The following is a 25,815-nucleotide window of genomic DNA, read 5'->3' on the forward strand; positions in this document are numbered from 1 at the left end:
AAATTAATTAAATTATGGGGTTCCACGAGCTAAAACCACAATCTGATTATGAGGCACGCCGTAGTGGGGGACTCCGGAATAGTTTGGACCACCTCGGGTTCTTTAACGTGCACCTAAATCTGAGTACACGGCTGTTTTCGCATTTCGCCCCCATCGAAATGCGGCCGCCGTGGCCGGGATTTGATCCCAGGACCTCGTGCTTAGCAGCCCAACATCATAGCCACTAAGCAACCACGGCGGGCAATAATTACCCTAAGAAGCCGATAGATGCTGAGGCAAAAGACGGCATACAGGATTTTAACTGCTTTTTTTTAATATAAACCATTAAACAAGAGGTTTAAATTTGCGGTTAAACTCATATCCTTAATGAAATGGAAACGAAAAATAAGAGTGATATAAACAAAAGACATCTTTGCCGCCGGCGGGAGCCCCACCTGAAACCTCATTTCCATTCTTGTTGAACATCCTGTCAGGTGGTGCAGGCAGACACTAGCTTCCTGTGCTGTAAAGCTCTCTCTATCCGATTGGATAGGCTGTTGTTGCTGTTGTAATCAAGCAGACGCTTTCAGCAAGGAGATCGATAGCGCCGGCGCGTGTCGTGCGCCTGTCAGCCTTAGGGCTTTAGAAGACCCGATCGGCCTTCTATTTACCCCATTTCGACGGTGTCAACTGAAGCGGAAATTGCGACGCCTCGCCCGCTTCCCGCGGCCCCCGAGATCCGTCGCGCGTGCGCCTACCGGAAGTGGCAGAAGCTGTCCTAGCCGGGTCGACGTGTGAGCGTGACAATAAGAAGCGTGTTAGAACCCTATTCCAGCAGGAGGATCTCAGGCGCCTTTTATTGGATCTACGCGAAGGGAGTTCACAAAATTGTGCACGCGTCAAGTATCATCATCATCATCATCATCATCATCATCATCAGCCTATATTTATGTCCACTGCAGGACGAAGGCCTCTCCCTGCGATCTCCAATTACCCCTGTCTTGCGCTAGCGTATTCCAACTTGCGCCTGCGAATTTCCTAACCTCATCATCCCACCTGACTTTCTGCCGTCCTCGACTGCGCTTCCCTTCTCTTGGTATCCATTCTGTAACCCTAATGGTCCACCGGTTATCCATCCTACGCATTACATGGCCTGCCCAGCTCCATTTCTTCCGCTTAATGTCAACTAGAATATCGTCTACACCCGTTTGTTCTCTGATCCACACCGCTCTCTTCCTGTCTCTTAACGTTACTCCTAAGATTTTTCGTTCCATTGCTCTTTGTGCGGTCCTTAACTTGTTCTCGAGCTTCTTTGTTAACCTCCAAGTTTCTGCCCCGTATGTTAGCACCGGTAGAATGCAATGATTGTACACTTTTCTTTTCAACGACAGTGGTAAGCTCCCAGTCAGGATTTGGCAATGCCTGCCGTATGCACTCCAACCTAATTTTATTCTTCTGTAAATTTCTTTCTCATGATCAGGGTCCCCTGTGAGTAATTGACCTAGATAAACATATTCCTTTACAGATTCTAGAGGCTGACTGGCGATCCTGAATTCTTGTTCGCTTGCCAGGCTATTGAACATTGTCTTTGTCTTCTGCATATTCATCTTCAACCCAATTCTTGCACTTTCTCGATGAAGGTCCTCAATCATTTGTTGTAATTCCTCTCAGTATATGTATATGTCACGCTTTTTATCGCAGCGGCGCTATATGAGTCAATTACGATTGCGTCATCAACACTGATTTGTTTATCTTTCGTCGTTATAAAGGTAAACGAAGTTGATCAAGAGCCCGCCACGCACTTGATTTGTCCACAAATGATTTAAAGGCCCCGAGTTCTCCTATCACTGACATGGCTGCCCCGATCCCTGGTCACAGTGGCGGAAATGTCTGATCAGCCATTGAGATTTCATTTAAGCTAGGTTGCGTGCAGTTTCATAGCTAAATTTCCCATTCCAATGAGGGCGCAACGTAAGAACGCTTTTATGCTTACGTATTAACCCCATTCGCGGAGGAGTTTGTTCTAGAGAAACGAGATGGCGCTTTCGGCGGCGAGCAGCGCGCGCCGCGTGGCCTCCGCGACAGCACACGAATACGAAACCATGACCGCTTCAACCTTGCTTCTGTGCGATCAGCTGTCGGAAATGCAACCGAGTTTTCGCTGACGCACTGTGCTCCAGTCGTGCTGGATTCCATCATGTGGATTGAAGACGTGCGCAGTAGTCGGCTGCAAAAATAGTGACTGCCATGTTGAGGAATGGAATGAATCTGTGGGGCCAAGTTCGCGGACCGCTGCTGCAACTGTCCATACGTGTTACCGGCACTTCGAGATGTAAGGCTTTCCTCGAGGACACAGAAATTTGGTCATCCGCCAGCGTTGTATCCCTAACCTTCAAAGAAAGGGCTTCAGCCTGGGAACGACGGAAACAGTGAGTACCAATCGTTAAACAATGACAAAAGCAGTAGCGCCGCTTGCTGTCATAGTAGGTTTCGCGCACAGTATCTACACACGTCTATCCCAACTGGCACGAAAACTTTCGCCCACTCTATTGCCAACGTGCCAAGAATAAGTGAATGGGCGAACACTTGAATATATGCGCACTATATACGTGCAGTAAATGACGGACTACACCGATAGCGCACGAATGGTCAGAAACGGTGGCACGCCGCTGCTTCAAAATATTTGCCAAATAAAGAAAGAAGAGCAACACACTAACACTGATTCAATTCACGAGCGGAAAGTTTGGATAGCTTGGAATACATATTTAGCTCCGCATTTAGAGCAAGCACCATATATGCTGCTCGCGCCGTTTGAACATAGCTTAATCAGCTCCGAAAGCACTTTTGCATGTTCTCTGACAGGCTGTGGCCAAAGCGTCGTATCGTCCACCAAGTCACCATCTAGGATATCTCCCGAAACGGAGGTTTTCTAAGTCGCACCGGCGTCATACACATCCACTGTAACCACGGACGCAGTTGAGGCAAGCAATGGACGCGTCACCACGTGATCAAACATGGCAGCGCCAACTGGATCGCCGGTAAAAGGGTCAATAGGTGCAAGTTAAGGAAACTAGTCAAATTTAAACCGCAGCCCTGTTAGTGCGTCGTCTTTTGCAATCTCTGTGTTAATTTCGGACGTGGAACACAGGTTACGAGCAGCATTAAATATATAGTGGCAAAGTATTCTTTAAAGTCTCCAATTTTATTCATAACGCTGGAAAAAGCTATTAGATCGAGCTTCATTTTAACGTATACCTTGTCCTAACTTTAACGTCTCCAATTCAATGGTTTTACACATCAGATTCTTTAGAACGCAGCATAATTCTTTTCTACCAATAACCAGTTAACTATGGACCCGACTAGATACTATCGAAAACTGATACTGTCACAGCGAGTAGGCGTGGCCGCTTCAGGGTGGCGTAGCCACTCCCTCTTTGGTTTGTGTCCTTGTCGATTTAGCAAGCCTTCTCCCACAGTAACACTATCCTTTTAACAGTGTAGCGCCCACCAACGCCGCAGCGCGGAGCGCTTTGGTCGGCGCTCTCAGCCGGTGCCTTGGCGCCGGCTGTCGAAGTGAAAAATAAAGAAGCGCAGCGCGTGCTCGGGGCGCAAGCTCGGCACGCGCAGTGTCGTTTTAGAAACCAGTCACGCAGGTCGTCGCCGCCGCCGCTCGGTTCGCTGTCTTCGCCCTTCTGAGTTTGAACGACGGCACGGCTCGTACAGCCGCCGTCACGTTCCTCCTACATTGGTGACCCGGGAGAACGCGCGTTCCACCGAGCGACACGCTGCCATGGCCACCTGGCCGGAGCCACAGTTTGACCCGCCACTGCCACCGTTCTCGTCCTGCTGCGTCGGCGTCTGGTTCGCCCAATTCGAGGCTGCTCTGGAGCTGAATACCATCTGGCTCCAGGAGTTCAAGTACGAGGTGCTATTGCACGTCCTGCCACTTAATCTCCAGCTCCGCCTCGGCGTTCCATCGCCTGACCCCCGCCCCTACGACGAGCTGCGGCAGTCCATCCTGGACTTCTACGGTGCTGTCTACCACCCTCTTCCAGAGGTAAACCGCGCGGTGCGCGAGTCACCTCTGCCAGTGCGCACACCGCCAGCTCCAGACGCGTCTGCTCCTGCACCTGTTAGCCACCATCAGGCAAGCCTTCCTCTCTCGACTTGCTCCGACATAGTCTCGTCGACCGCCCGATGCGCTACCGCACAGTCCCCGGCCTACGGCTCTCTCCAGGCGTCTCTTTCGTGCGAGTACGCGCACAATGTCCTCGACACGACCATGATACCGGCCACGTCATCGCCTTGCTTCCCACCACCGAAGACACACGACAGTGGTGCCATTGCCGACCCTACATCGGCTCCTGTGCCGCACGCTATCGGGTCTGGCACCAACGACGTCGCTCCTGCCATTCGGCCTCCTACCTACACTTCACCGGATTGGTCCACGCTGCCGGATGAGCGAGCCTCAGAGTCAGCGCACGCGCCTTGCCCCGTGCCGACTCCGCTGCCTCCGACCGTGTCAGCTGTCGCTACACCGCGGAATCTACCCTCCAGCGAGAGCGACGCAGCAGCAGCAGCGACCTTCTTCCCTGCCCAGCGCTCCCCGTCCTCTCCTTCGGTCAACTTGCCGCTGGGCCTTTCTAGCGACTACTCTGACAAGTCGGAGGTTGAAGGCTGTGCACAATCGGCGCGCGACGAGGATACGTCAGATGGACTGCCACCACCATCCCGCGATGCGAGTCTTGATGGTGTCTCGCACCAACGCCTCCTATAAAGTCTTTATAGGAGGCGTTGCTCGCACCCACCACCTGATCCTCGCCTTCGCGTCGTGGCCACGTTGGCGCTCGCCAAGCAACATGACCCGGCAGCTGCTGCCCCGGCTCTACTAGATCTTCGTCAGCCTGCGCCGGTGCCGTCATTGAGCGTTGCCCGACGACGACGTCCTCACCGTCTGGAGCGCCACTCGACTCCAACGCCGTTGACCGCGGCAACACCCAGGCTCCGACAGACGCGTGCCGGACTCTGTTCACATGACTCGGACGGTGTCGCGCGCAGAGGCTTGCACCTTGCGACATCTACCGCGGGCCGGGCAAGACCGGACAAGCGGGCGCACAAGCTGCATCCACCACAGCTCACGCATCTGCGAGTGCGTGACGATCGAGCTTGCAGCTGGTCGTGCCGACCAGTGACAGCACCCGGCCCCCGTTCGTTTCGCCTGGCCTACATGAACTGCCGCAGAGGCGTCTATCTCCTCGCTCTCCGTGCCGGCATGCTGTGTGCCGTGCGTCGGCACCGCCACTCGCAGCCTCGTCCACCGCAGCCTCGTCCTCCTACAACAGCAAAGCTGTTTAAACCAGCCGTAAATTGTGGTTCGTATCAAGAAACTGCCGCGCCGTAGCCATGGCAACCAGGAGGAACAGATGCGGGGGTCAGAAAAGGAGGGAGCTGGCGAGCAGGAGACTACGTGCGCATGCACGCGCCGCGCGGTCTCCTCCACGCCAGCTCCCTACCTTCCCGACCCCCGCCTCTCTCTACTCCGCGGCGCGCTGAGCCAGGAGAAAAAAAATCACCGCATATCCACGAAGTGAATGATGATGAGTAGGCGAAGCACCGGGCGATCATTCGGGTAAACCAGAGCTACGGTATATGTAGATATATGTACACCCGTGAGCAAAAGTATACGGACCAGGGGTTACGCGAAAAAGCTGATTTTTTTCCTCTGTCTGTGAATGCAACTTGAAATTAAGGACTGCAGTCCAAACTTGGCATTGCGAACTTTTCAGTGTACTCATCAATTCATGTTTATACTTGTCAAATATGAAGAAATGCACTTTTTTTTGCTGACCCTATGGTCCGTATACTTTTGCTCATGGGTGTACATATACATTCACATGTGCATATATATATATATATATATATATATATATATATATATATATATATATATATATATATATATATATACTGTACATGTGTACAGTATATACAGCGCTTTTATAGCCCTTGTGCAGCGCAGCGCCCCTAGCGGTCTCCATGCAAACCAGAGCTAAGGACAACGGACGACGAGGGACAAGGCTCGGCCCTAAGGTGCTAAAAAGCTGGCCGATTGATATCGGGCGGCTAGCCGCCAACGCGCTCGGCGTCGGCAAGCAACAGCATTCTTGGCACTGTGCCAACCTTGATTAGCCTGCCTGCGCTTGTGGCATGCCAGGAACGCTGTCGCTCGTAGGCGCCGACGCGACCAGTGCTAGTCACGCGAAATGTCGCGAAAGGGAAAGTACCTCCGAAAATGATCGCTCGAGAATACCTTCCTACATGCGTGGTTAAGTTAAACCAAGTTAAGACCTAGCAGCAACAAGTTAATGCCTAGCAGTAGCAGCCAGTAAGACTTGAGGATCGACCGTTTCGCTGTGCCTAAGCTTTGCACGACCGAGTGCAAACTTGCCCGTATTTTTTTTTTTTAGTACTGCAGAAGTGCCATGTACGAATATAGTTAACTCAGTATTCCTGTTCTGTGTCCATTTAGCCACGCAGAAGCCTAACCTTGTGGATAGTTCAGTAAACCAATTACATAGCTATTTATTTTTGCTCTAGTAAACGTTCAGCGGTTTTTTGTTTCATTAAGAATGTACTCTCCGTGCTCAGAAAACAAGGTGAACAAGTTCTTTAAGGCTTGCCTTGGTAAAGATTGGCGTTCGCGCTTTTAGGGGTTAAACTCAGCCAGTACTGGACGCTGAATTCGTTGGGCCATGTATTGCACGCTAGATCGAACGTGAACCGTTCAAGACGAAGCGCTGCTGGAACTCCTGCCGCACGTTGTAGAAAAAGAAACATCTTGTCGTGAGGAAGAGTCGCTATTTTAATGAGCAACCCTTTAGGAAGCACGGCTCAACGCCTTAGGGAAGTCGTGGTGGACAAGGATGAAGTTCTTTTATTTAAGGGAAAGGAGGATAGGTCTGCCGGGATAGCGCGTCCCTAGCCTCCTCCTCCTCCTCCTCACAGGGTTGTGAAATGAGAGCGGTAATAGGGAAGTGGGGAGGTAGATGACAGGTGACTATGGCCACAGTACAATGAACCTGTATGCATTTTCAATACGCACAGTAGCAATGCGTCTACGCAAAGCGTTACTCACGTGTATAGGCCGGAGTCTGGCACCGTCCACACCTGGACGCCCGCCTGCTGCTTCTTGGTGAGCACCGCGACCTTGGTGCTGCTGTTGGCGTACCAGGCAGCGCAGTCCGCTGGCGTGGGCCCGAACCGGCCGCGCACACCGCACGAGCCGAAGCCGTAGCCTGCAAGGTAAGCCAACGTGTGAGCCCATAGGAGTTGGCGGGCCACAGCTTCTCTCGAAGAAGTTGAAGCTTTTTGTGGAAATTGAAGCCGTGTGGGCAAATTTGTTGCCGAAATGGGCAACAACAGTTCCAACAACACTGTATTTAATTTCATTTGTTCCCAACTTCCAAGGCCCGAAGGCATAAGATAACGGGGTGAATGTTCAGGGCCTGACAACTACAGTCCAAAAGAAAAAAGGTCGGAGTAGTTACTACCTAGTATCACACCATTTGCTACCTTAATACAACTTGAGTTGCTAACGATTGCATTAGTAACATAACTAACTAAACAAAGTAGTCACTGTTACTAATAGGTCTCAGCTACCAATGCCGAACGCGGTTAGCCCCACCGGTTTCAGTGTTTCTATTCTAGTATAACACATGCATCCGACCCACAGTGGAATACGCTATAGCTGGTCCGATATATGCAGCAGAGTTGAGAATACTTGTATCAGGTGGTGCTAACTGGCGTTTGGAATTGGCAACTGGGACCCATTAGTAACAGTGACTACCATGTTTATTCAGTTATGTTACTAGCTTCATCGTTACCAACTGCCGTTATACTAAGGTAGGAAATGGTGTGACACTAGGGGCGCTATAACGTAAAATGATTCCAAACTGTTTTGATTCCAATTTCTGCAATCATCCTCCAAGATTGGTCAAAACATTTTCGGGCCACTCCCAACTTCACCTGTCTGTCACACGACGTCACGAAAACCGGGATAGCTCCCCATCTGATATAACGTGTACACACTGATTATGCATGATTAAACCGCACAAAAGAAAAATAATCATTCCTGATTCGACGCCTTTTCACCATTAGCCCTCTGCTATTGGTCCAATTGTTACTCGCTCCACCCACTTCGCCTGTCTGTCCCGCGAGGTCACAAAACCGCGAAAACTCACCACGTCAAAGTGACGTGTACGCAAAAAAAAAAAACTACATTAATATGCCGAACAAAACTGAAAATCTTTCTGAATAGCCACAGACTGCCCCGTTCTGGAAGGAATAAAAGATGGCTGCCCGCCGATCGCACAGGACCTCGCTACTCGCACTTGCCGGTGAGCATGTATTTATTTGCGCATGATAAACCTTTTTGCCTGGCAATAAAACGTTATCGAGCCCTTTTGGCAAGTATACGACATCGCTCTGCCAACTCTTCCTTGCTGAGGATCCGTTTTAGCGGCATTCTTATCCTTCCGTTGCACGCCGCCGCAATTTTCCACCAGCCACCGCAAGTTATAAGTAAGGTGAAGCGGACCAATTGGAGAAGCCGGCAGCACCCTCTTCATGCGGTTATCTATTTTCACTGTACTGGCTCGGCCCCTATCAAAACCCTCTCCACTAGAGCGTGCTCCTCGCCTCTTGTCAGCCAATTAGATAAGAAAAACCGCTGAGTGTAGACAATGTTATTGGATTTGAAAGCGAACAAAGGTGACCTCCTATAAACGAGGGAAGTGTTTGATTGGGTTGTTCAGACAACGCTGCTGGTCACCACCCGATGCTTGCGTTGCTGGTTACGTAAATTTGACGTCGGGACTTTGGAATCAAAACAGTTTGGAATCATTTTACGTTATAGCACCCTAGGTAGTAACTACAATATTGTATTACAACAACAGAAGAAACGAAAGAAAAACACTGAAAACAAATATTCGGTAAATGCGTCTTTACATCTATCTATCTATCTATCTATCTATCTATCTATCTATCTATCTATCTATCTATCTATCTATCTATCTATCTATCTGTCTGTCTATCTATCTATCTATACATCCGTCCATCATGGAGGGATCTGGCGTCTCCTTTGGGATAATCCATCGCTCCTGCTTTTAAAGACCGTAGTCGTTCTTGGGCTTTGTCCATCTTTGTCCATTGTCTGTCTGTCTGTCTGCCCGGCCAAAACCAAGCAAGCTACTAGCACTGGTGACACGGTGTCATACACGTCAACATTATCCAGCACAAAGGAAACCTCAGGCCTATTTGAGGCAAAATATATGTACATTACCGTGATCCGCAGCGTTCATTTAATTAAGAATATACATTGGACTGGTCTTTACGATAGTAAATGAAAAATCAACGCGTTAGAAATGGTGTCGAAGAGACGCTAGGCGTCAAAAACAAACCGACTGAAGCCGCGGCTCTGTAGCCGGCTTTAAGCCAACAGTAATAAAAGGTCCCAATAGATGGCACGAGAGCAGGGCGAACGCGGGGAATTTGAATTGAATTCAGCAAAACCTCCATTACATCCATCATGGGAGGAGTGTGAGGGGATGGGAAGAGCGTGAGGGGTGGGAGGGGAAAGAGAGGGAGTTACGTATCAGGGTCGGCAGAAGACTATCGCCTTTCAACGTCATTTGCAGCGAAGCAAGCAGTTAAGCCCAAACCGCATGAGAGCGATTTTGTGCGCGACGGCGACGAGCGACGACTTCGAGCGACGAAACGGACCGTCGCGCGAACAGATCGCTCGGTCTTTTCGCTCAATCGCTCGGTTCTATAAATCTAGAATTCGTCGCTCGTCGCCCGGAAGTGCTATGAGCGACTAGCCAATAGCGCGAAGCCGAAACTGGATATACATCAGTCAAGCACTACCGATTGTCGCACGGAACGAGCAAACGACTAGATTTTGATACGTGCAAGGATAGTAACGTAGTGCAAGACCTTTAGAAATATTTATGCTGCTCTTTACACTAAAACACATCAACCTAAATTAATAAAGCGAGCGTCGCGCCAGTTTCGGCGAGTATTTTCTGCCCTCATACCGGCAACACCGGGGAGACGTCGCTCAAAGTCGTCGCTCGTCTCGTCGCTCGCATGCGGTACGACTTGTAGGCGACGAGCGACCGCGACAGCCATCTCCATCGCGTCGCTTGTCGCTGTCGCGCGCAAGATCGCGTGCATGTGGTTTATACTTAATGCGGCCAATTTCTGAGAGGCGATGACTCGCTTTCACTTGCACTTTAAAAGGTCTCTGCTTCCCCTGTAAACATGCCATCTGACCGGAGCTGTGCTGCGTCACCTTCTTAGAGTTTCAGCGCCCAGCAACCAATGACTTCAACTTTCGGTACAATCGTTTACGATCTCCAAGGCCAACTATCATTGTTAACTCTTCGCGCAGCATTTTCAGCGAATTCGGGATTCTTTCCAAGGGTCAAATAAAGATGTGGCAGTGCCAGCGCCGATGGCTCGACCAAACGGGCTTTTCGAAATGTAGTTGACCCCTCTTTCGCTCTGTTTGTCTCGGCATAAGACGCCTCCGCGACACGACTCTCCCGAAAGCAGTCGTGGCTTCATGACCTTTGTACAATAGCGAAGGGTGCATCACCTCCGTGGCCTCTGGTCTCATGACACGGCCTTTTAGATCCGTCGCTGTCGACTTAAGAGGCCTATTGCGTTGGTGCGTGAACGTTGCGGCGACTTCGCGTGTAAACATCGGGACTGAAGTCCCATTGGGACTCGTGCCAGCAAGAGAGTATCAGAGCCGCGTTACCTTTACTTTTGCTACGCGGAGTGCATTGTATCAAACCTGTTATATCAACTTCTCAAGCTGCGACCCATATAACACAACTTACGCACTTTCCTCGTAAGATTAATTTTTAATAGATAGCTAGCCAGCTCGACAGACAGAGACAGTAAGACAGATATAGATAGATAGATACATACATACATACATACATACATACATACATACATACATACATACATACATACATACATACATACATACATACATACATACATACATACATACATACATACATACATACATACATACATACATACATACATACATACATACATACATACATACATAGTAACGTGAAATGTTTTGCTATTCCTCGTACTTTCGGAACTTGCGCGATTCCCTTGTCTCATACCAAGACATCACACAACACTACAAGCTAACCCGCAGAACATATGCACCCCCACACAAGTCACTACCTAGAGAGCAGGAGCGATTCCTCCGAGCTATACAGGTTAACACATTCCCCCACCCAACCAGAAACCACCTCATAGCCCCTACACAATTCTCTCCGCAATGCCGCTTCTGCGCAGAGCCCGGGTCCCTCAGGCACATAGTAGGGGGCTGCAGAGAGGCACCACTCAATCCTCCGAACCCTTACCACACCAACGAGCTTTGGGAGAGAGCCTTGGCCAGCTCCGACCTCAAAGATCAGCAACGGCTGATTGCGAGGGCCCAGGACGCGGCCCGAGCTCAAGGCATTCTGGAATGAGGACGCCTCTCCAAAGCTGCATTTACGCATTAAAGATGTTTATTCTCTCCCTTTTTCCTCTTTGAACGAATAAAGCTATCTCTCTTTTTGTTACGCAAGCAATTCGTTGACGTCACGTCAGGTGTGTCATGGGTCCAGCGCTGACCTAATTTTTTACAAGAGAGCGACACCGACATAAGCGGAAAGCGATGGCGGAAGTACGTGGCCCTTGGCCGGTGGATATGCAGATTAGAGACTGCATTTTCCTCGTTTTCACTCCCCTTAAAGCGGATCATAGGAAATCTTTATCGAAATGCCTCGTGCGGCAGTAAAGTCGTTATTATTATTTTTTTTTTGGTGTCACACATATGAATTAGGATTATTTATAATTCCGAACGAAATGTGAACAAAAAAATAAATGTTGGACGTGCTTTCCTGCTTTCGTGCTTCTAACTTTAACCGAGGACGTTGAGAGCCCTAGCCGTGCGTGTGTGTTTACATCGGGCCTTAGCTCGTGTACGCAAGCCTACACGTGCCGTTACTTCCTCGCCTTTCTTTTTCTGGAGGGGGGGGGGGGGGAGAGGATCCGACTGGCGAGGCAATGTATCTTTTATGGCCGGCGCACTCAGTCTAATCCCTTTGGGAGGACAGGTCACTCGGCGCAGTCGGTTCCTCAGCTATATAGCGCAGAGTCAGCCAACTTGGGAAGCTTCGTCAGACCCTCGAGGGCATCTCGGAGCACTTGGGGAGCAAAGGGGGGACGCCGTGCTGGCTTTTAGTGGAAGAGGGACACCAAGAGGATCTACTTCCTAAATCAACTGCGCCTCCTTTTTGTTTTTGCTTTTGTTTTTTCACTGCTTTTTAGTGAGCTAGATTATTTGTTCCTGTGTTATAAATGTATTCTGAGCTATAGCCAACTTTTGTATTGTAGTTTCTTTATGATAGCGGTTGGGTGTTATACAATTGGCATTATTATTTTTTTTGCTACTTTGTGTTACTAGGTAGTATTATTTGTATTATTACATCTGTAATATGAATGAATGCATTTATATGTTTATTCATTTTTGTGAGTTACAGAGTGAACCCGAGGCAAAAAGCTAACCGGGACAAAAAAAAAAGAAAGAAAGAAAGCACGAAAAACTAAAGGTAGCTTGTGGCCATCTGGGGCCCAAACCAAAATTTGTAAGACTTTATATTAGTTAGTGTTGAATTTGCTACTATCGTAACAATGCAGAAGACGGCGAGCAAAAAAATCTAAATTTTTGCAAAAGGCCTTGCAAAAAATAAGAAATTGAACAAATACGTAGCACCACCCGCCATGGGTGGTTCAATGGCTTTGGCATTCTGTTGGTGCGAACGCGACGTCGCGGGGTCGATTCCCGACCGCGTCGCCATAGGAACGCGGAACGCTCGTGCACTGTGCGCAAAAAATTAAGAAAGGAAAAAGAAAACAGGTAGTTAAAACCAACCCGGAGCCTTCCATTACGGCGTATCTGATGGCACGTGTGTTGCTATGGGACGTCACGTCCCAGAATATCAAGTAGGAGCAGCTTCTCCCGCCGGCCACGTTATAAAACTGAGAGAAACAGATTCTCCCGCAAGTTCATTAAGGACAAAAAACCGTAAAAACCAGAAAACGAAAGATATATCTTTTGAAAGAAATGTTTAGCCGGGATAAATTGGAAAACCAAGCAGACATCCAGAAAACTACACGTTCCCGCACGTCTGAAATGTTTCATTCGCGAAGAAACAGAGAGAGAGAGAGAAAGGAGAGAGAGAGAAAAAAAAGGAGAGAGAAAGAGCTGTAAAGCCGAGGACGTGTTTGAAATTCACTGCAGGAAGGATCCCGTAACGACGTGCTAAAAAAAGGCCCTAGCGAGTCGTTAACTCACTCAGGATTCGCAGATTACCAAAAAAAAAAAAAAGACAAAAAGAGAAAGAAAGAGAGGTATAGGGAAGACTAGGAAAAAAAGAGAAAAGAAAAAAAAGAAAAACAACGAAAGTGGTCTAGCAACATTTAGAGACACAGAGTGGATGAAAAAAAGAATAAAAAAAAAGAAGAGCAATACAGCTAACGAGGTTATGCGGATGCAAATGGGGGATAACGTGATTTGCGGGAATCGCAATATAGCGAGCCGGCGTCGAGAGCAACGCGCTCGAGAAAGCAAAGAAGAGACAAGGGCGTGCGTCGTCAGCGAAATCCGCGGCGGCGCGCAAAAAAAAATAAAAAATAAAAAATAAACGACAACTCGACCACCAAACTGCGGCGCACACGTGACTCACTGAGTCAAAAGTGACTTTCTGAATTCCCCGGCCGTTAGATGGCGCCAAGTACCCTTCTAAATCTCGTTAACGTTTGCGCAGCCTTTCGAACGCAGTAGGACTTAATACCCCTGCGCGGTGTGCCGCTTATTTCGATACCAATTTCGTCTCTTTTTCCCGCGCTCGTAATCTCATTGTTGTTACTAAAAGTAGTCGCTTATCTCGCTCCCAGCGTTACCTCGTAAGGCTTGTTAAGCAGCTAGCTGTCCGGGGGCATGTTATAACTACGCGCCGTGCGGCAACCGTAATTCCCGCAACTCGCTGCGACCACGGGCATTATTGCAAAATTAGTTGCTTTATAGGGTGCTACTGTTAACGGGAGCTTAAAACCCTCGAATCTTGTAAAAGTAGCGACAACTGTCGGCAGTGCCTCGTGACTTGTGCCAACGTTTTTATCATTTTTCTTTCTAAAAACGTTGATGGTTAACCTAACCTATTTTAAAAACGTTGAAATCTAAAAACGTTGGCTTGTGCCAAGAGAAAATAATTTCGTTTGCACGTACCTCGTGTACCGCGCTACATTATGCGTCCCTGTTAAAAAAAAAAAAAAAAAGAAGAAGAAAGAAACGGGCAAGTTTGCACTCGGTCGTCCAAAGCTTAGGCACAGCGAAACTGTCGATCCTCAAGTCTTACTGGCTGCTACTGCTAGGTATTAACTTGGTTGCTGCTAGGTCTCAACTTGGTTTAACTTAACTACGCATGTAGGAAGGTATTCTCGAGCGATCATTTTCGGAATTATCTCCCCTTTCGCGACATTTCGCGTGACTAGCGCTGGGCGCGTCGGCGCCTACGAGCGACAGCGTTCCTGGCATGCCACAAACGCAGGCAGGGTAACCAAGGTTGGCACAGTGCCAAGAACGCTGTTGCTTGCCGACGCCGAACGCGTTGGCGGCTAGCCGCTCGATATCAATCGGCCAGCTTTTTTTTTTCTCCTGGCTGAGCGCGCCGCGGAGAGAAGAGAGGTGGCAGTCGGGAAGGAGACCGTCAGCATGCACGGTCGCGAGGCGGAGACCGCGTGCATGCACACGCATGTGCGTGCGCACGCGGTCTCCGCCTCCTCCTCCTGGTTGCCCTGGCTACGGCGCGGAAGTTTCTTGATACGAACCACAAATTGCGGCTGGCTTAAACAGCTCCGCTGTTAATAGGCGGAAAATCCGCTAGTCTGACTTCTATTTCAGAGCCATTCGCTCCTAGGTTTTACCCTTGCCTTTTTGCATGAACAAGCGGTAAAGAGCCCGGTTATCAGGTGCCGTTCTATATGTACCTTTGCGATTGTGGAAGCTATGTATGGACGTTTGCTGACGGGTTGCGAACTCAGATTAATTGCGTGCGCATGGGGGCGCGCCACACGCGGCCTGCTTAAAGTCCCTATATAAGAAAAGTACCGCCATCTACTCTTTCCTCCGCCGCCTCCTCTCCTAAAGCGCTTGCTTTTTTCTTTACTTTTTGCTTGCGAAAGCCAAGTCGACGGTGGCGCACCTAGAAAGTCCACGTTGAAGCTTTCAGGCCGGGCACGCGCCGCCGCCGCCACCGGCGACTGCGGCTGCGCAGAGGACTTTCAACATGGCTCTGAGGCGGAAAAAAAGAAAATATAAAGAAGTGAAAAGCGCGCGCTATCATCGTTCAATCGGAGAAACAGGAGAGAGGGAAGCGGCGTTTATCAAAGGGTGGCGGTACTTTTCTTATATAGGGACTTTAGGCCTGCTGGCTGATCCTGGCCCACACCAGGGTGCGCGTTGAAGTTATCGCCCAATCGCGTAGCACGGGGCATAGATCAAAGCCTTTCGCTACTCTTCGAAGATCCAGGGGTTTTACCGGAGGTGCAAGCCTGGCTGTTTAGATAGTATGCGAGTGATCGTTAGCAGGCGTGTATTTGTCATAAACTTCGGCCTTCTGACTTCAAACGGCTTTGTGACTTTGAAAACCGATCGTTTTTTTTAAATCAAATCATCGGGTTACATGTGCAACAATTTGCAATGAATATGTATGTGCGTGGAGACTTGTTGACTTGCTGGGTTAAGAAAAAGACTGGAAGCAAGAAAAAGACTGGTTAAGAAAAAGTTGGAAGCATAGAGCGTATGTATATAGTAAATTTAAAGAAAATAGGGGCAGCTTCACACTAAGTGCGGCGAAGACTGTGGAAACAGAGAAGCCCTGGTGACCCTTCCCTAACTTTAACTTTGCTTTGCTCTCTTAACTTGGTTTGGCTTGGCTGGTTCTTAGCTTTGTCTTTGGTTTCCCTTGCTTAACTTGGTTTGTTTTGGCTGGTTCTTAGCCAAACTTAGCCGACCCCGAGTATCGGGTTCTGAAGGCCACTTTATAGTCCGACGTAGCGTTGGCGCGCGAGCGCGCTCGGCACGGGGACTCCACGCCAGCGAAAGCGCAGCACTCTAAGTCCGGCGCGAGGCGTGGCCAACGTATCCGTCGTTCGTCGGCGTGTCCCGGCTGCAGCCGGCGTCGAGATGCGACATGGTGCATTTCGCGCCGGCCTCGTCACCCAGAATGCACTGCATCCGCTGCTCGTCGAGCAAGATTGGCTGATGGATACTGGTGGCGGCACGCGCGGTGAGTTCGCAGTTTGTTATCATCCTGAAACTCCTAGCTTCGTATGAAATGCGCATGCGTCTAGGTGGCGCTGCGCGGCGCGCACGTTGCACTATTTGTCTAGGTGACGGGCTAGGTGACTATTTGTCGCCACCCCGTTTCAAAGGGGATGCCAATAAATCATCATCATCATCATCATCATCATCATCATCATCATCATCGTTGCACTATTGACCCTTTTCGCGACGCTCCCGTGGGCGCTGCCATGTTTGATCACGTGGTGACGCGTCCATTGCTTGCCTCAGCCGCCTCCGTTGCCTCCGCGTTTACAATGCAAGCGCGTGACGCTGGCGCGGCGGAGCAAACCTCTGTTTCGACGCGTATCGTAGACGGTGACTGCGTGCACGACACGAAGCTTTGGCTACAGCTTTACAGGACATGTAAGTGCTTTCAGAGCTCATTACGACTTGTCGAAACGGCGTGAGCAACGTATACGGTGCTTGTACTAAAAGCGGGGCTAGAAATGTATTCCAAGCTGTCCAAACTTTCCACTTACGAATTAAATCGGGATCAGTGTGCTCTGCGTTCTTTATTTGGCAAACATTTTGAACCAGCGGCTTGTCATATTTCTGACTCAGTAAAGTTCCTCGGTGCGGCCACTATCTGATTGTTTATTGTTAGCGTAATCACTCGCGCGTATGCTCTGCTGCGATAAATTTGTTCTTGCTGCGCACAAAGCTTGGAATTTAAATGTTCTGTACTTTGTGGTAGCCCGTAGCAAAGACGTATTATCGCTAGTCCCTCGCTTACTCTTGGACCGTCACGAAACATTCAGCTTCCAGCATTCGTGTCTTGTCGGTGTAGTCGCCGCCACTCATGCTCCGGCACATTGATTCAAGTGTGCGCCTATTCACTCACACGTTGGCGATAGGGTGGGCGTAAGTTTTCGTGCGAGTAAGGGTGGATGTGCGCAGAATGTAGATAACGTGCGGGAAACTTACAATGCCAGTAAGTGGCACTACTTCATTTTGTAACGAGCGGTACTCACTCCCAAGTGCCGACGTTCCGGAATTGAAGTCCTTTCTTTGGAGGTTAGCTATACAGCGCAGGTGGATGAATTATATTTCTTTATCCTTGAGGAAAGCCGTGCATCGCGAAGGGTGCCAACACAGGCAGTTCTTATGCAGCAGCTGCGACACAGGTTGATTCCATTCATTAATAGACAGTTTTAGCAGAGCTCCGCTCAGATTTCACGCTCTGAGATACTGCAGGCAACTGCGTAGATTTCTCATTTGATAAGCGCGTCTTGCCGAGACGCGAGCGATGCACTATCAACTCGGCTGCAAAATGACAAAGAGTCCAAGTAGACACGCTGTCACGCTCCGCTCAATCGGTTTTGTAGCGGAGCGAGGGATGCGGTCTTCGTTCCGCTGACGGTATGAGCCTTGTGCGCAAGCGCATTAGCGTTCCGGCTAAGCGGTTGTGTGGCATTTGCTAGCATATGCCGGTCTGAGCGGAGCGGACAGCAAGCGCTCAGCTAAAACACTCTAATATGTGAATCACTATTTTTGCAGCGAACTACCGCACACGTCTTCCCTTTATCGTTACACATTTTGCAGTATGAATTGGGCACAGTGCATTAGCGCACACCCAGTTGCATTTTCGACAGCTGATCGCACAGTAGGAGGGTAGACGCAGTAATGGTTTCGTATTCGTGCGCATTCGCTGAAAGCGCCATCTCGTTCCTCTAGAGCAAACTGCTCCGCGAAAAGGGTCAATAGAGGGGTCGGTTTTCCCGCCTTCCATAATCACGGCTTTCCACCAGCCCGTCTTGCTCGACCAGACGCGGATGCCGTCCCAGACAAAAGAAAGTCCCAGCGGATTTCAGCGGCGAACGCATACCGCAACGCATAGCATTGTCCCACTGCATCAAATGTATGTTTTGCTCGGGATGGTATTCGCGAGCGATCGCTTTCGGTGATGCAATCACGTTCGCGAGATTTCGCCTGACTCGGTACCGGATGCGTCGACATAGACGGCCGAAAGCGTTCCTATATCAGTGTGCGAAGATAGTGAGCTTGGCACTGTTGTGTCTGGCGGTCCCTCGAGACAAAGGAGGCCTGCGCCGACTCAGACGCGCCAACCTGGCGCCCTTTCTCGCGGCCGAGAATTGTCACCGGGGACTGAGGGATTAGCAGTTGGTCTCCAGGCTACCTCATGCGTCGCTAAACGGCAGCGTCGCCCTTTGGTGCGGTTCCGTGAATTACCAGCGCCGCCCGAACCACGACGAGGTCCGGCGTCGATTGCGACGCGCCAAACTGGCGCCCTTTCGAGACAGCCACCGCCCTCCCTGATTCCGCGAACTGACCGCTATGGAGAGGCGAATCTTGAAAGGGGCCAGTGTCTGGCAATCCCGGGGGAACGACATCAACGTTCGGTTCCCAAGGTGTCAACCGCTGCCTGTGTTCGGGGGCGACCTAACAAGATTGGAGGCGGAGCCCGGCGGGAAACGACGACACATCACGTGCGGGATATGGCCACCTGATCCAAGATGCTGATTGGCTAAAAGAACTAAAGTGTATTCCCTCGTCGTGTGAAAGAGGGAAACGCAAGGGATAAAACAGGGGACTTGAGTGTTGTGAGAGACGCTTGAGGCTTGACCATGTAGAGCACGCTTGACGATGTAGAGCACGCTCGACCATGGAGAACGCTCGGAGATGTAAACGCTACCACATGCAAAGATGTTAGCACGTAGACGGCTCCAATATCATGGAGCCCATCTTGTAATATACCATGTACAGTGTATATAAAACAGTTTTCTAATCTCCCTGGATAACTCCTCCTCTTGGCACCTGGCACGGCATCATACATGGAACCTTCGTGGACTCTCGGACCATCGACCATTCGCAACAGCACAGCGCCACAAATGCTATCAAGGTTGCTTCACTTAACTTGGGCCAAACATTAAAGATGTGCGTACAAATGCCACGTAGCTAGACAGAACCAAGGTAATGTTGCTTGCCATCGCTTGGAGATACTCAGCTTATTTTTTCCACTCCGCCTAATTACATATAATTATTCTTAATTAATTAATCAACTTCTCAAATATTATAAGTAGATGAAAAAATATCAATCAGAACATTGTAGAGAAACACGAGGAACTCCCGATACAGCTTTCTGATGCTCAATGCGTGCTACATAAAAGTGTTTTTCCGAGCGTGAAAGAAGCCCGCGAATACACGCAAAATTGCCGCTCGACTGGTTACTCGGGGAACTTTGCCTGTATTCGCGGGCGTGTGCAAATAATGTTATTTTATGCAAAAATAATCTGAGTGCCTCCAAGCGACGGCAAACAACTTTACTTTCGTTCTGTCCAGCTACGGGGCATTCGCATATTTGTAATGTTTGGCCCAAGTTAATGAAACATCCTGTATATGCCGCTGTGTCCGGTGCCGAGTCATGCGATACCTCGCCAAAGTGATCGCATATCACAGACGGACAACATGGCGGCTATAGCAGCGGCCGTTTCTATTTGGCGAGACAATCGACGACAGCGACCACCACCACCACGTAGAAGCTCCACATTGTAAGACTGTATTAGGATGAAATATTCCGTTAATGCCATCATTTGGGGCATCAACCCTAGGCTATAGTCAAAGCGACGTTTGTTGCGCTATTTTTTTTTATTTCTTGTAGATTTATTCTACTTCTCTGTTCACTATTATTTTCGCCGAAATTGTTTCTCTAAATCTTGCATTAACGTGGTGTTTATTCTCTCCTTCCAAAAAACCTATTTTATAATTTTGATTCACTTAGTCTGACTGCTCGCTCGCATACTATTCTAGTACTTCTTTTTTTTTTCGAACTGTACTTTTGTTATTACTTTTTTTTTTCGTTTCTCGTTCTTGAATAAGAATGCCTCTCCTGCCAACCGTTTTTTGTCTATCCTCCTTAGTGATTTACGCGCCATAAAAGTAGAACATCGTAATCGTCGTCATCAATGACGACACGGCAAATTGCGGAAAGATAGCTGAGGAAAGCTTCGCTTTAATGACGTCAGAAGAACGTACAAAGCCACGAGGACGTATATATACCGGACAAATCCATGTACTATACCTATAATTTTCATGATAGCTCAGGTATCGCAGAGTCGAAATTCCCTCTAGTAATGTTTGTAGGAAACTCTGGTAGCGACTGCTTTAATCGTTTACTTTACCAGTTAATTGTAGTGGGGTTCGTGCACTCACTCTTTGTGATGTTCCCCTCGTAGATCTTCTCGGGTGGCGGTGCTTCCAGGATGGCGTCATCTGCGGGAAGACAGTGAGACGCGCTTGTGAGTGCGTGGTACACGTTTATTCAATTAAGTAGGTCGAATATGCTCTTTCTTTTTCCTTTTTTTTCTTTTTTTTGCATTCGAATGAGTACATAGCGTTCCACTTAAGTCGCAAAATACGTGGAACCGTGAAGATACGTGTCAAAGTACCATGATTTTACACGAAGGCGCTGCAGACTCCGCGGAAGTCTCAGCCCACAGAATACCCAATCACTGATCGTCTTGGGTAATTTCTGGAGCGTATATACGATGACATTTGAAAGTACTCACCGTTACTGCTGTCTGTCGGATACTCCCTGGTTTCGTTCTCCGGCACACCTGTAAAAGGTACACCACAAGGTATTATTATTAGAGGAAACAAAACATCGGCAGCGTTCGGCAGCGCGGTTGTCTAAAACTTGCCAAGAAAAACTATCGCAGCTCTATTCTTTTCATTTTTTTTCGCTCTGGCTATGTAACTGTTGCGAGTGCAGTTGAAAGTTGAAACTGCTCAAACTTTCGCAAGTTACTATTGCTTCATTTGGCGGACGTAGCACTTGAGAATCCCCTCCTATAGGTACAGAGGCTCAATAACCCACGGACATAATTTCAGGAGTCGATGTGATTGGTCACGGTATAGCGTTGATATCGTCGGTGCTGTTGGGACTCGGGGTTACGTTTGGGCCGGTGATCCTTCAGCCAAAGGGATGAGTACGTCTGGGGAGTAACGGCGAGAGAAAAAAAAGGGTTTATTATACATATTTACAGTGGCTCCAAATATGGAAGCCCACTCCATGGGAGAGAACCTTGAATTTCTCTGCTTCGCTCACTACATATCCGAGCACATATCAGAAGACGTCAGGATACACCCACTGAACCAAATGTGTCCGCTTATAAAGCAGTCGTCTTCCCTAGTTGACCCGACTAGGGAATCTGATGACCTTGGTGCGCCCAATCAGAGGGGTCGTATTGTTCACATAACTCCGTCTCATAACTCACAAAAAGCTCAGCACTGAAGAGGCAATAGCCCTCAGACTTATCCAAACAAACACATTCCCGAACCTATCCGCCGTGGTTGCTCAGTGGCTATGGTGTTGGGCTGCTGAGCACGAGGTCGCGGGATCGAATCCCGGCCACGGCGGCCGCATTTCGATGGGGGTGAAATGCGAAAACACCCGTGTACTTAGATTTAGGTGCACGTTAAAGAACCCCAGGTGGTCAAAATTTCCGGAGTCCCCCACTACGGCGTGCCTCATAATCAGAACTGGTTTTGGCACGTAAAACCCCATAATTTAATTTAACATTCCCGAACCTACACAGATACAGCAAAATATACCCACAAACATATCGCGGCATCTGCCCCTGGTGCGGCGATACACGCCCTACACTCTTTCACATCTCGTTGGGGTGCGGGGGCAAACCTGAACATTTAAAGACGCCTAACACGTCCTTTGAGCGGTGGGAGGTACAGCTGACCGGCGATACCCTGGCGGGACAAGAAGCTCTCGTCCAGCCAGTACGTCCAGCAGCCATGGCCAGTGGAGTCCTAGAATGAGGACACCACCCACTCATCCTCAAGATCAACGATCTCGATGGTCTAAATAAATGTTTCTCTCTCTCTCTCTCTCTCCGTCTCCAATGTTGCACCCTCGCCCTCGCATTTGCCGCAACTGCGTGGCCATCTGGGAAACCGAGATAGTCGCCGTTCCCACGGTAGTAATTCCACGAAGTTGGCCTCTCGCATCAATCCGTGGCATCTCCGTGACGGTCAGCTTGTCATGGTCGTTGTCGGGCACTGTGGCCGTCCGGGTGGCGCTGATGAAAGCAGCTGCCTCGGGGGCAACACCTAAAGGATACGCACTGCCGACTGGGACGCTTGTTTGCCCGTCACAATTGGTGTCGGGCACTGTCGCCGTCTGGGCGACGCTGATGAAAGGGGCTGTCACGACGGAAAGAACCCAAGAATGCGCCCTGCCGATTCAGGACACAACAGTGCATGTGGCCCGAGTTAAAGCCCGCCCATGGCATTTACCGCCGGCAAATCGGAGGCGCGTCGACTAGAGTGCTTTGGCAACACCACCTAGATAGCACAGGCCTATGCACTCCGATCTATGACGTCATACTCTCTGGTCCGAAATTTCCATTGCCAAGGCTGGCGTGACGAAAGCCGCGACGTCAAAATCACTGTTGCTTACGCGGGAGCATCTCCATTAGATTCTATGGCAGTCGGGCCAGGTAGCGTGACGTCATGGATCGGAATGCGTAGACCTTGTGTTATCTAGCTGGAGTTGGCTCTAGCCGGAGTCAGCCACTCGACAGACTTGGAGGCTTAGCCTGGTTTTAGGAAAGGGGGAAGGGCTGGCGGTTAACCATCCCCTTTATTAACTTTATATCAAAGTGCCAGTTATAGGCATTTACAATTTGCAAGAGCAAGTGGGGAGCTATTCATTAAAAGTCCGTTTACAAAATATTTTCTCAGTGGTTTTATTAGAGTATTCGTTTGGTACATGCCTGCTATATGCGTATAAACGTATTTTGCCGTTTAGTTAGATGCGTTGTGATGGATGCGAACAGTCTTCCGTTCTCCTGAAAAAAGGTTTAAGGACATGATTGGCACTGGTACCATAAGTGGCCGGGAAAGAAAAGAACCACGAAAGCAAGGAATAAAAGGCGAGGCACCCATATCGCCAATTTTTGTATACTGGTTCGCACCAAATGGACTTTTGTTGCAAGTGGTGTTTTAAATTTGTATAGCGACCTGTCTCTGTAGATGTTGAGAAATCACGATGACAATTAGTTGGTTTCCTCACATTTCACGCTAGCTGACTTCAAGATCATCATGTCTACGTCACCGCGCGTTGCAAGTCCTTGCAGGCAACGTTGCACTTGTTAGGCCTAACGTCAAATTTTGCAGAAAATACTCGGTCGCTGCTGAGAAGGAATGATTCGACGGTCACGAAAAATGCCAGAGGTTTGTTTTTCATTCTTTCGTTCATTCATTCATTCATTTTCCTATTTCTAACATTCTTTCTCACCTTCTCTTTTCTAAACGTGACAGTTGATGGGCTTCACGACGCCGCTAAAAAACGCCGCGCTTCGCCGCATAACATAGAAGATCGAGGCCCGCTGCGAGCCGGAACCATTGCGTGAGAAAGTGCTGCGTTCTAGAAAATAATGACGCTCCCTCTTCTCCTTAGGAATTCGGGCTGTCAGCATTCGTTAAGCGCCCTGAATTCTGCCACGCACGCGACGGAGCGTTGGCTCACGAAGTGAATCTGACGCGCACGCGAAGCCCCCCCACTCACAGGTGTTGTTCGACGGCTGAAGTTTCGAAGGCACGCACGTGGCACCAATTCGAACGCCACATTTCTATGCTTTCAAGAGACCATTCGTCATATAGCGTGCCGCAGCGAAATTATTTAGAAGGAGCGTACTTCCCCAAGTTGTTCTTTTAGCTCGCGCCATATGCGATTGTCTTACAGCGAAGCTGTATATGGCCTAGGCTGGAACACTCGTGGTCTGACCACAAAAACCCTCCGGCGGAAATAAACCTATCGAAAGTCTATCGAAAACTCGCGTCTCGTTCACTTGGTATGTACCAAAATTGGCATGGAAGGGTGCGAATGTATGACTAACATGACTGGGAGGTCGTGACATTAAAAGCATAACATGCTCGTCAGTTACGTCACGATTAACGATAATAAAATCACGTGTGGCGCATACCCGCATTGGATATGCGGCTATGAACCAGGGATATGCGGGTATGAAGCAGGGACAAGAAAAAAGAAGGAAGGAAAGAAAGAAAGAAAGAAAGAAAGAAAGAAAGAAGGAAAGAAAGAAAGAAAGAAAGAAAGAAAGAAAGAAAGAAAGAAAGAAAGAAAGATAGAAAGAAAGAAAGAAAGAAAGAAAGAAAGAAAGAAAGAAAGAAAGAAAGAAAGAAATCACGTGTGGCTACTACCGGCGCCGCACATTTCAGCTTCGCTGGTTTACCATCTGTACGGGGTGCATGGGCGGTGAATTTATTTATTTATTTATTTATTTATTTATTTATTTATTTATTTATTTATTTATTTATTTATTTATTTTATGTTGTCCACGTCTTGTCGGGATTGCCAAGATGCGTTTGGACCGTTTGCCGAATTGATGGAGGGGTAGCCACTGTTAGAGGATGATGCTACAGCTGTCAAGGTAGAAAATAGGTGACGCAATTCCCGGTGCATCTCGGAACAAGCGTGGCCAAAAGTTTATGGGTGCACGTTTACGCGTATGCGACAGCAGTATAGATAACGTTTCCTAATCCTAAGTCACGTTTACATGCGACAGTTACGTATGTTATTTCCTATAGATAATCGCGGCTATGTTCCTGTATGTTATGTTCTCTATATACCCCTTATTTTTCATGGATTTACTGTTAGGTTTCCCCGAGCTTACATTTTCGGAAATATGGCCCGCTAATGGCGGAACTGGCGCGCTTCTTAGCCAATAAACAAGAATAACAGATGCTCATATATAAGATACGTGTTTCTTCGTAGCTTCATTTGCCGTTCCTTTATTAAAAATAACATGAATTAAATGGCTTCAAATTAGCTTCAAAGCTTTATATCACGAGTTTCATCCGTCAGTCATGGTTGCTTAGTGGCTATGGTGTTAGGCTGTCAAGCACGAGGTCGCGAGATCGAATCCCGGCCATGGCGGCCGCATTTCGATGGGGGCGAAATGCGAAGACACCCGTGTACTTAGATTTACTGTGCACGTTAAAACAAGAACCAGGCGGCCCAAATTATTCCGGAGTCCCCCACTACGGCGGGCCTCGTTACCAGATCGTCGTTTTGGCACGTAAAACGCTATAATAAATTAATTGTCCACGTGACGTGCATGCATGCTGCGGCGGCGCTGCAAATCGCATAGAATGCCGCCGAGGAAGAAGACCGCCAGGTATGGATTTTGCACGCGGATATGAAACACGCTAGCACGCCCGGTATGAGACGAAGTCTGGGAATTATCATTATCATCAGAAGCAGCGGCTACCGGTCCAAACGGTGGCGTCGAAGTAGGGTTGGCACGTCGGAGGCAGCGCTCCACCGCTTTTAGTAAAAGTGGCCGAGGTCGTCT

The 25,815-nt window shown here is 48.9% G+C and overlaps 1 protein-coding gene across 1 annotated transcript in view; it reads right to left on the reverse strand.

The window, feature by feature from the left end:
- The window catches only part of LOC119458092 (leukocyte tyrosine kinase receptor-like), a 169,745-nt gene that overhangs the window by 74,277 nt on the left and 69,653 nt on the right, over positions 1 to 25,815 (reverse strand). The window contains 3 exon segments of the mRNA XM_037719908.2: positions 7,115 to 7,274; positions 20,639 to 20,698; positions 20,995 to 21,042. Coding sequence (XP_037575836.1) covers positions 7,115 to 7,274; positions 20,639 to 20,698; positions 20,995 to 21,042 — 268 coding nt within the window.

This window comes from Dermacentor silvarum, chromosome 7 (genome assembly GCF_013339745.2).
Source record: "Dermacentor silvarum isolate Dsil-2018 chromosome 7, BIME_Dsil_1.4, whole genome shotgun sequence".
Taxonomy (NCBI): Eukaryota; Metazoa; Arthropoda; class Arachnida; order Ixodida; family Ixodidae; genus Dermacentor; species Dermacentor silvarum.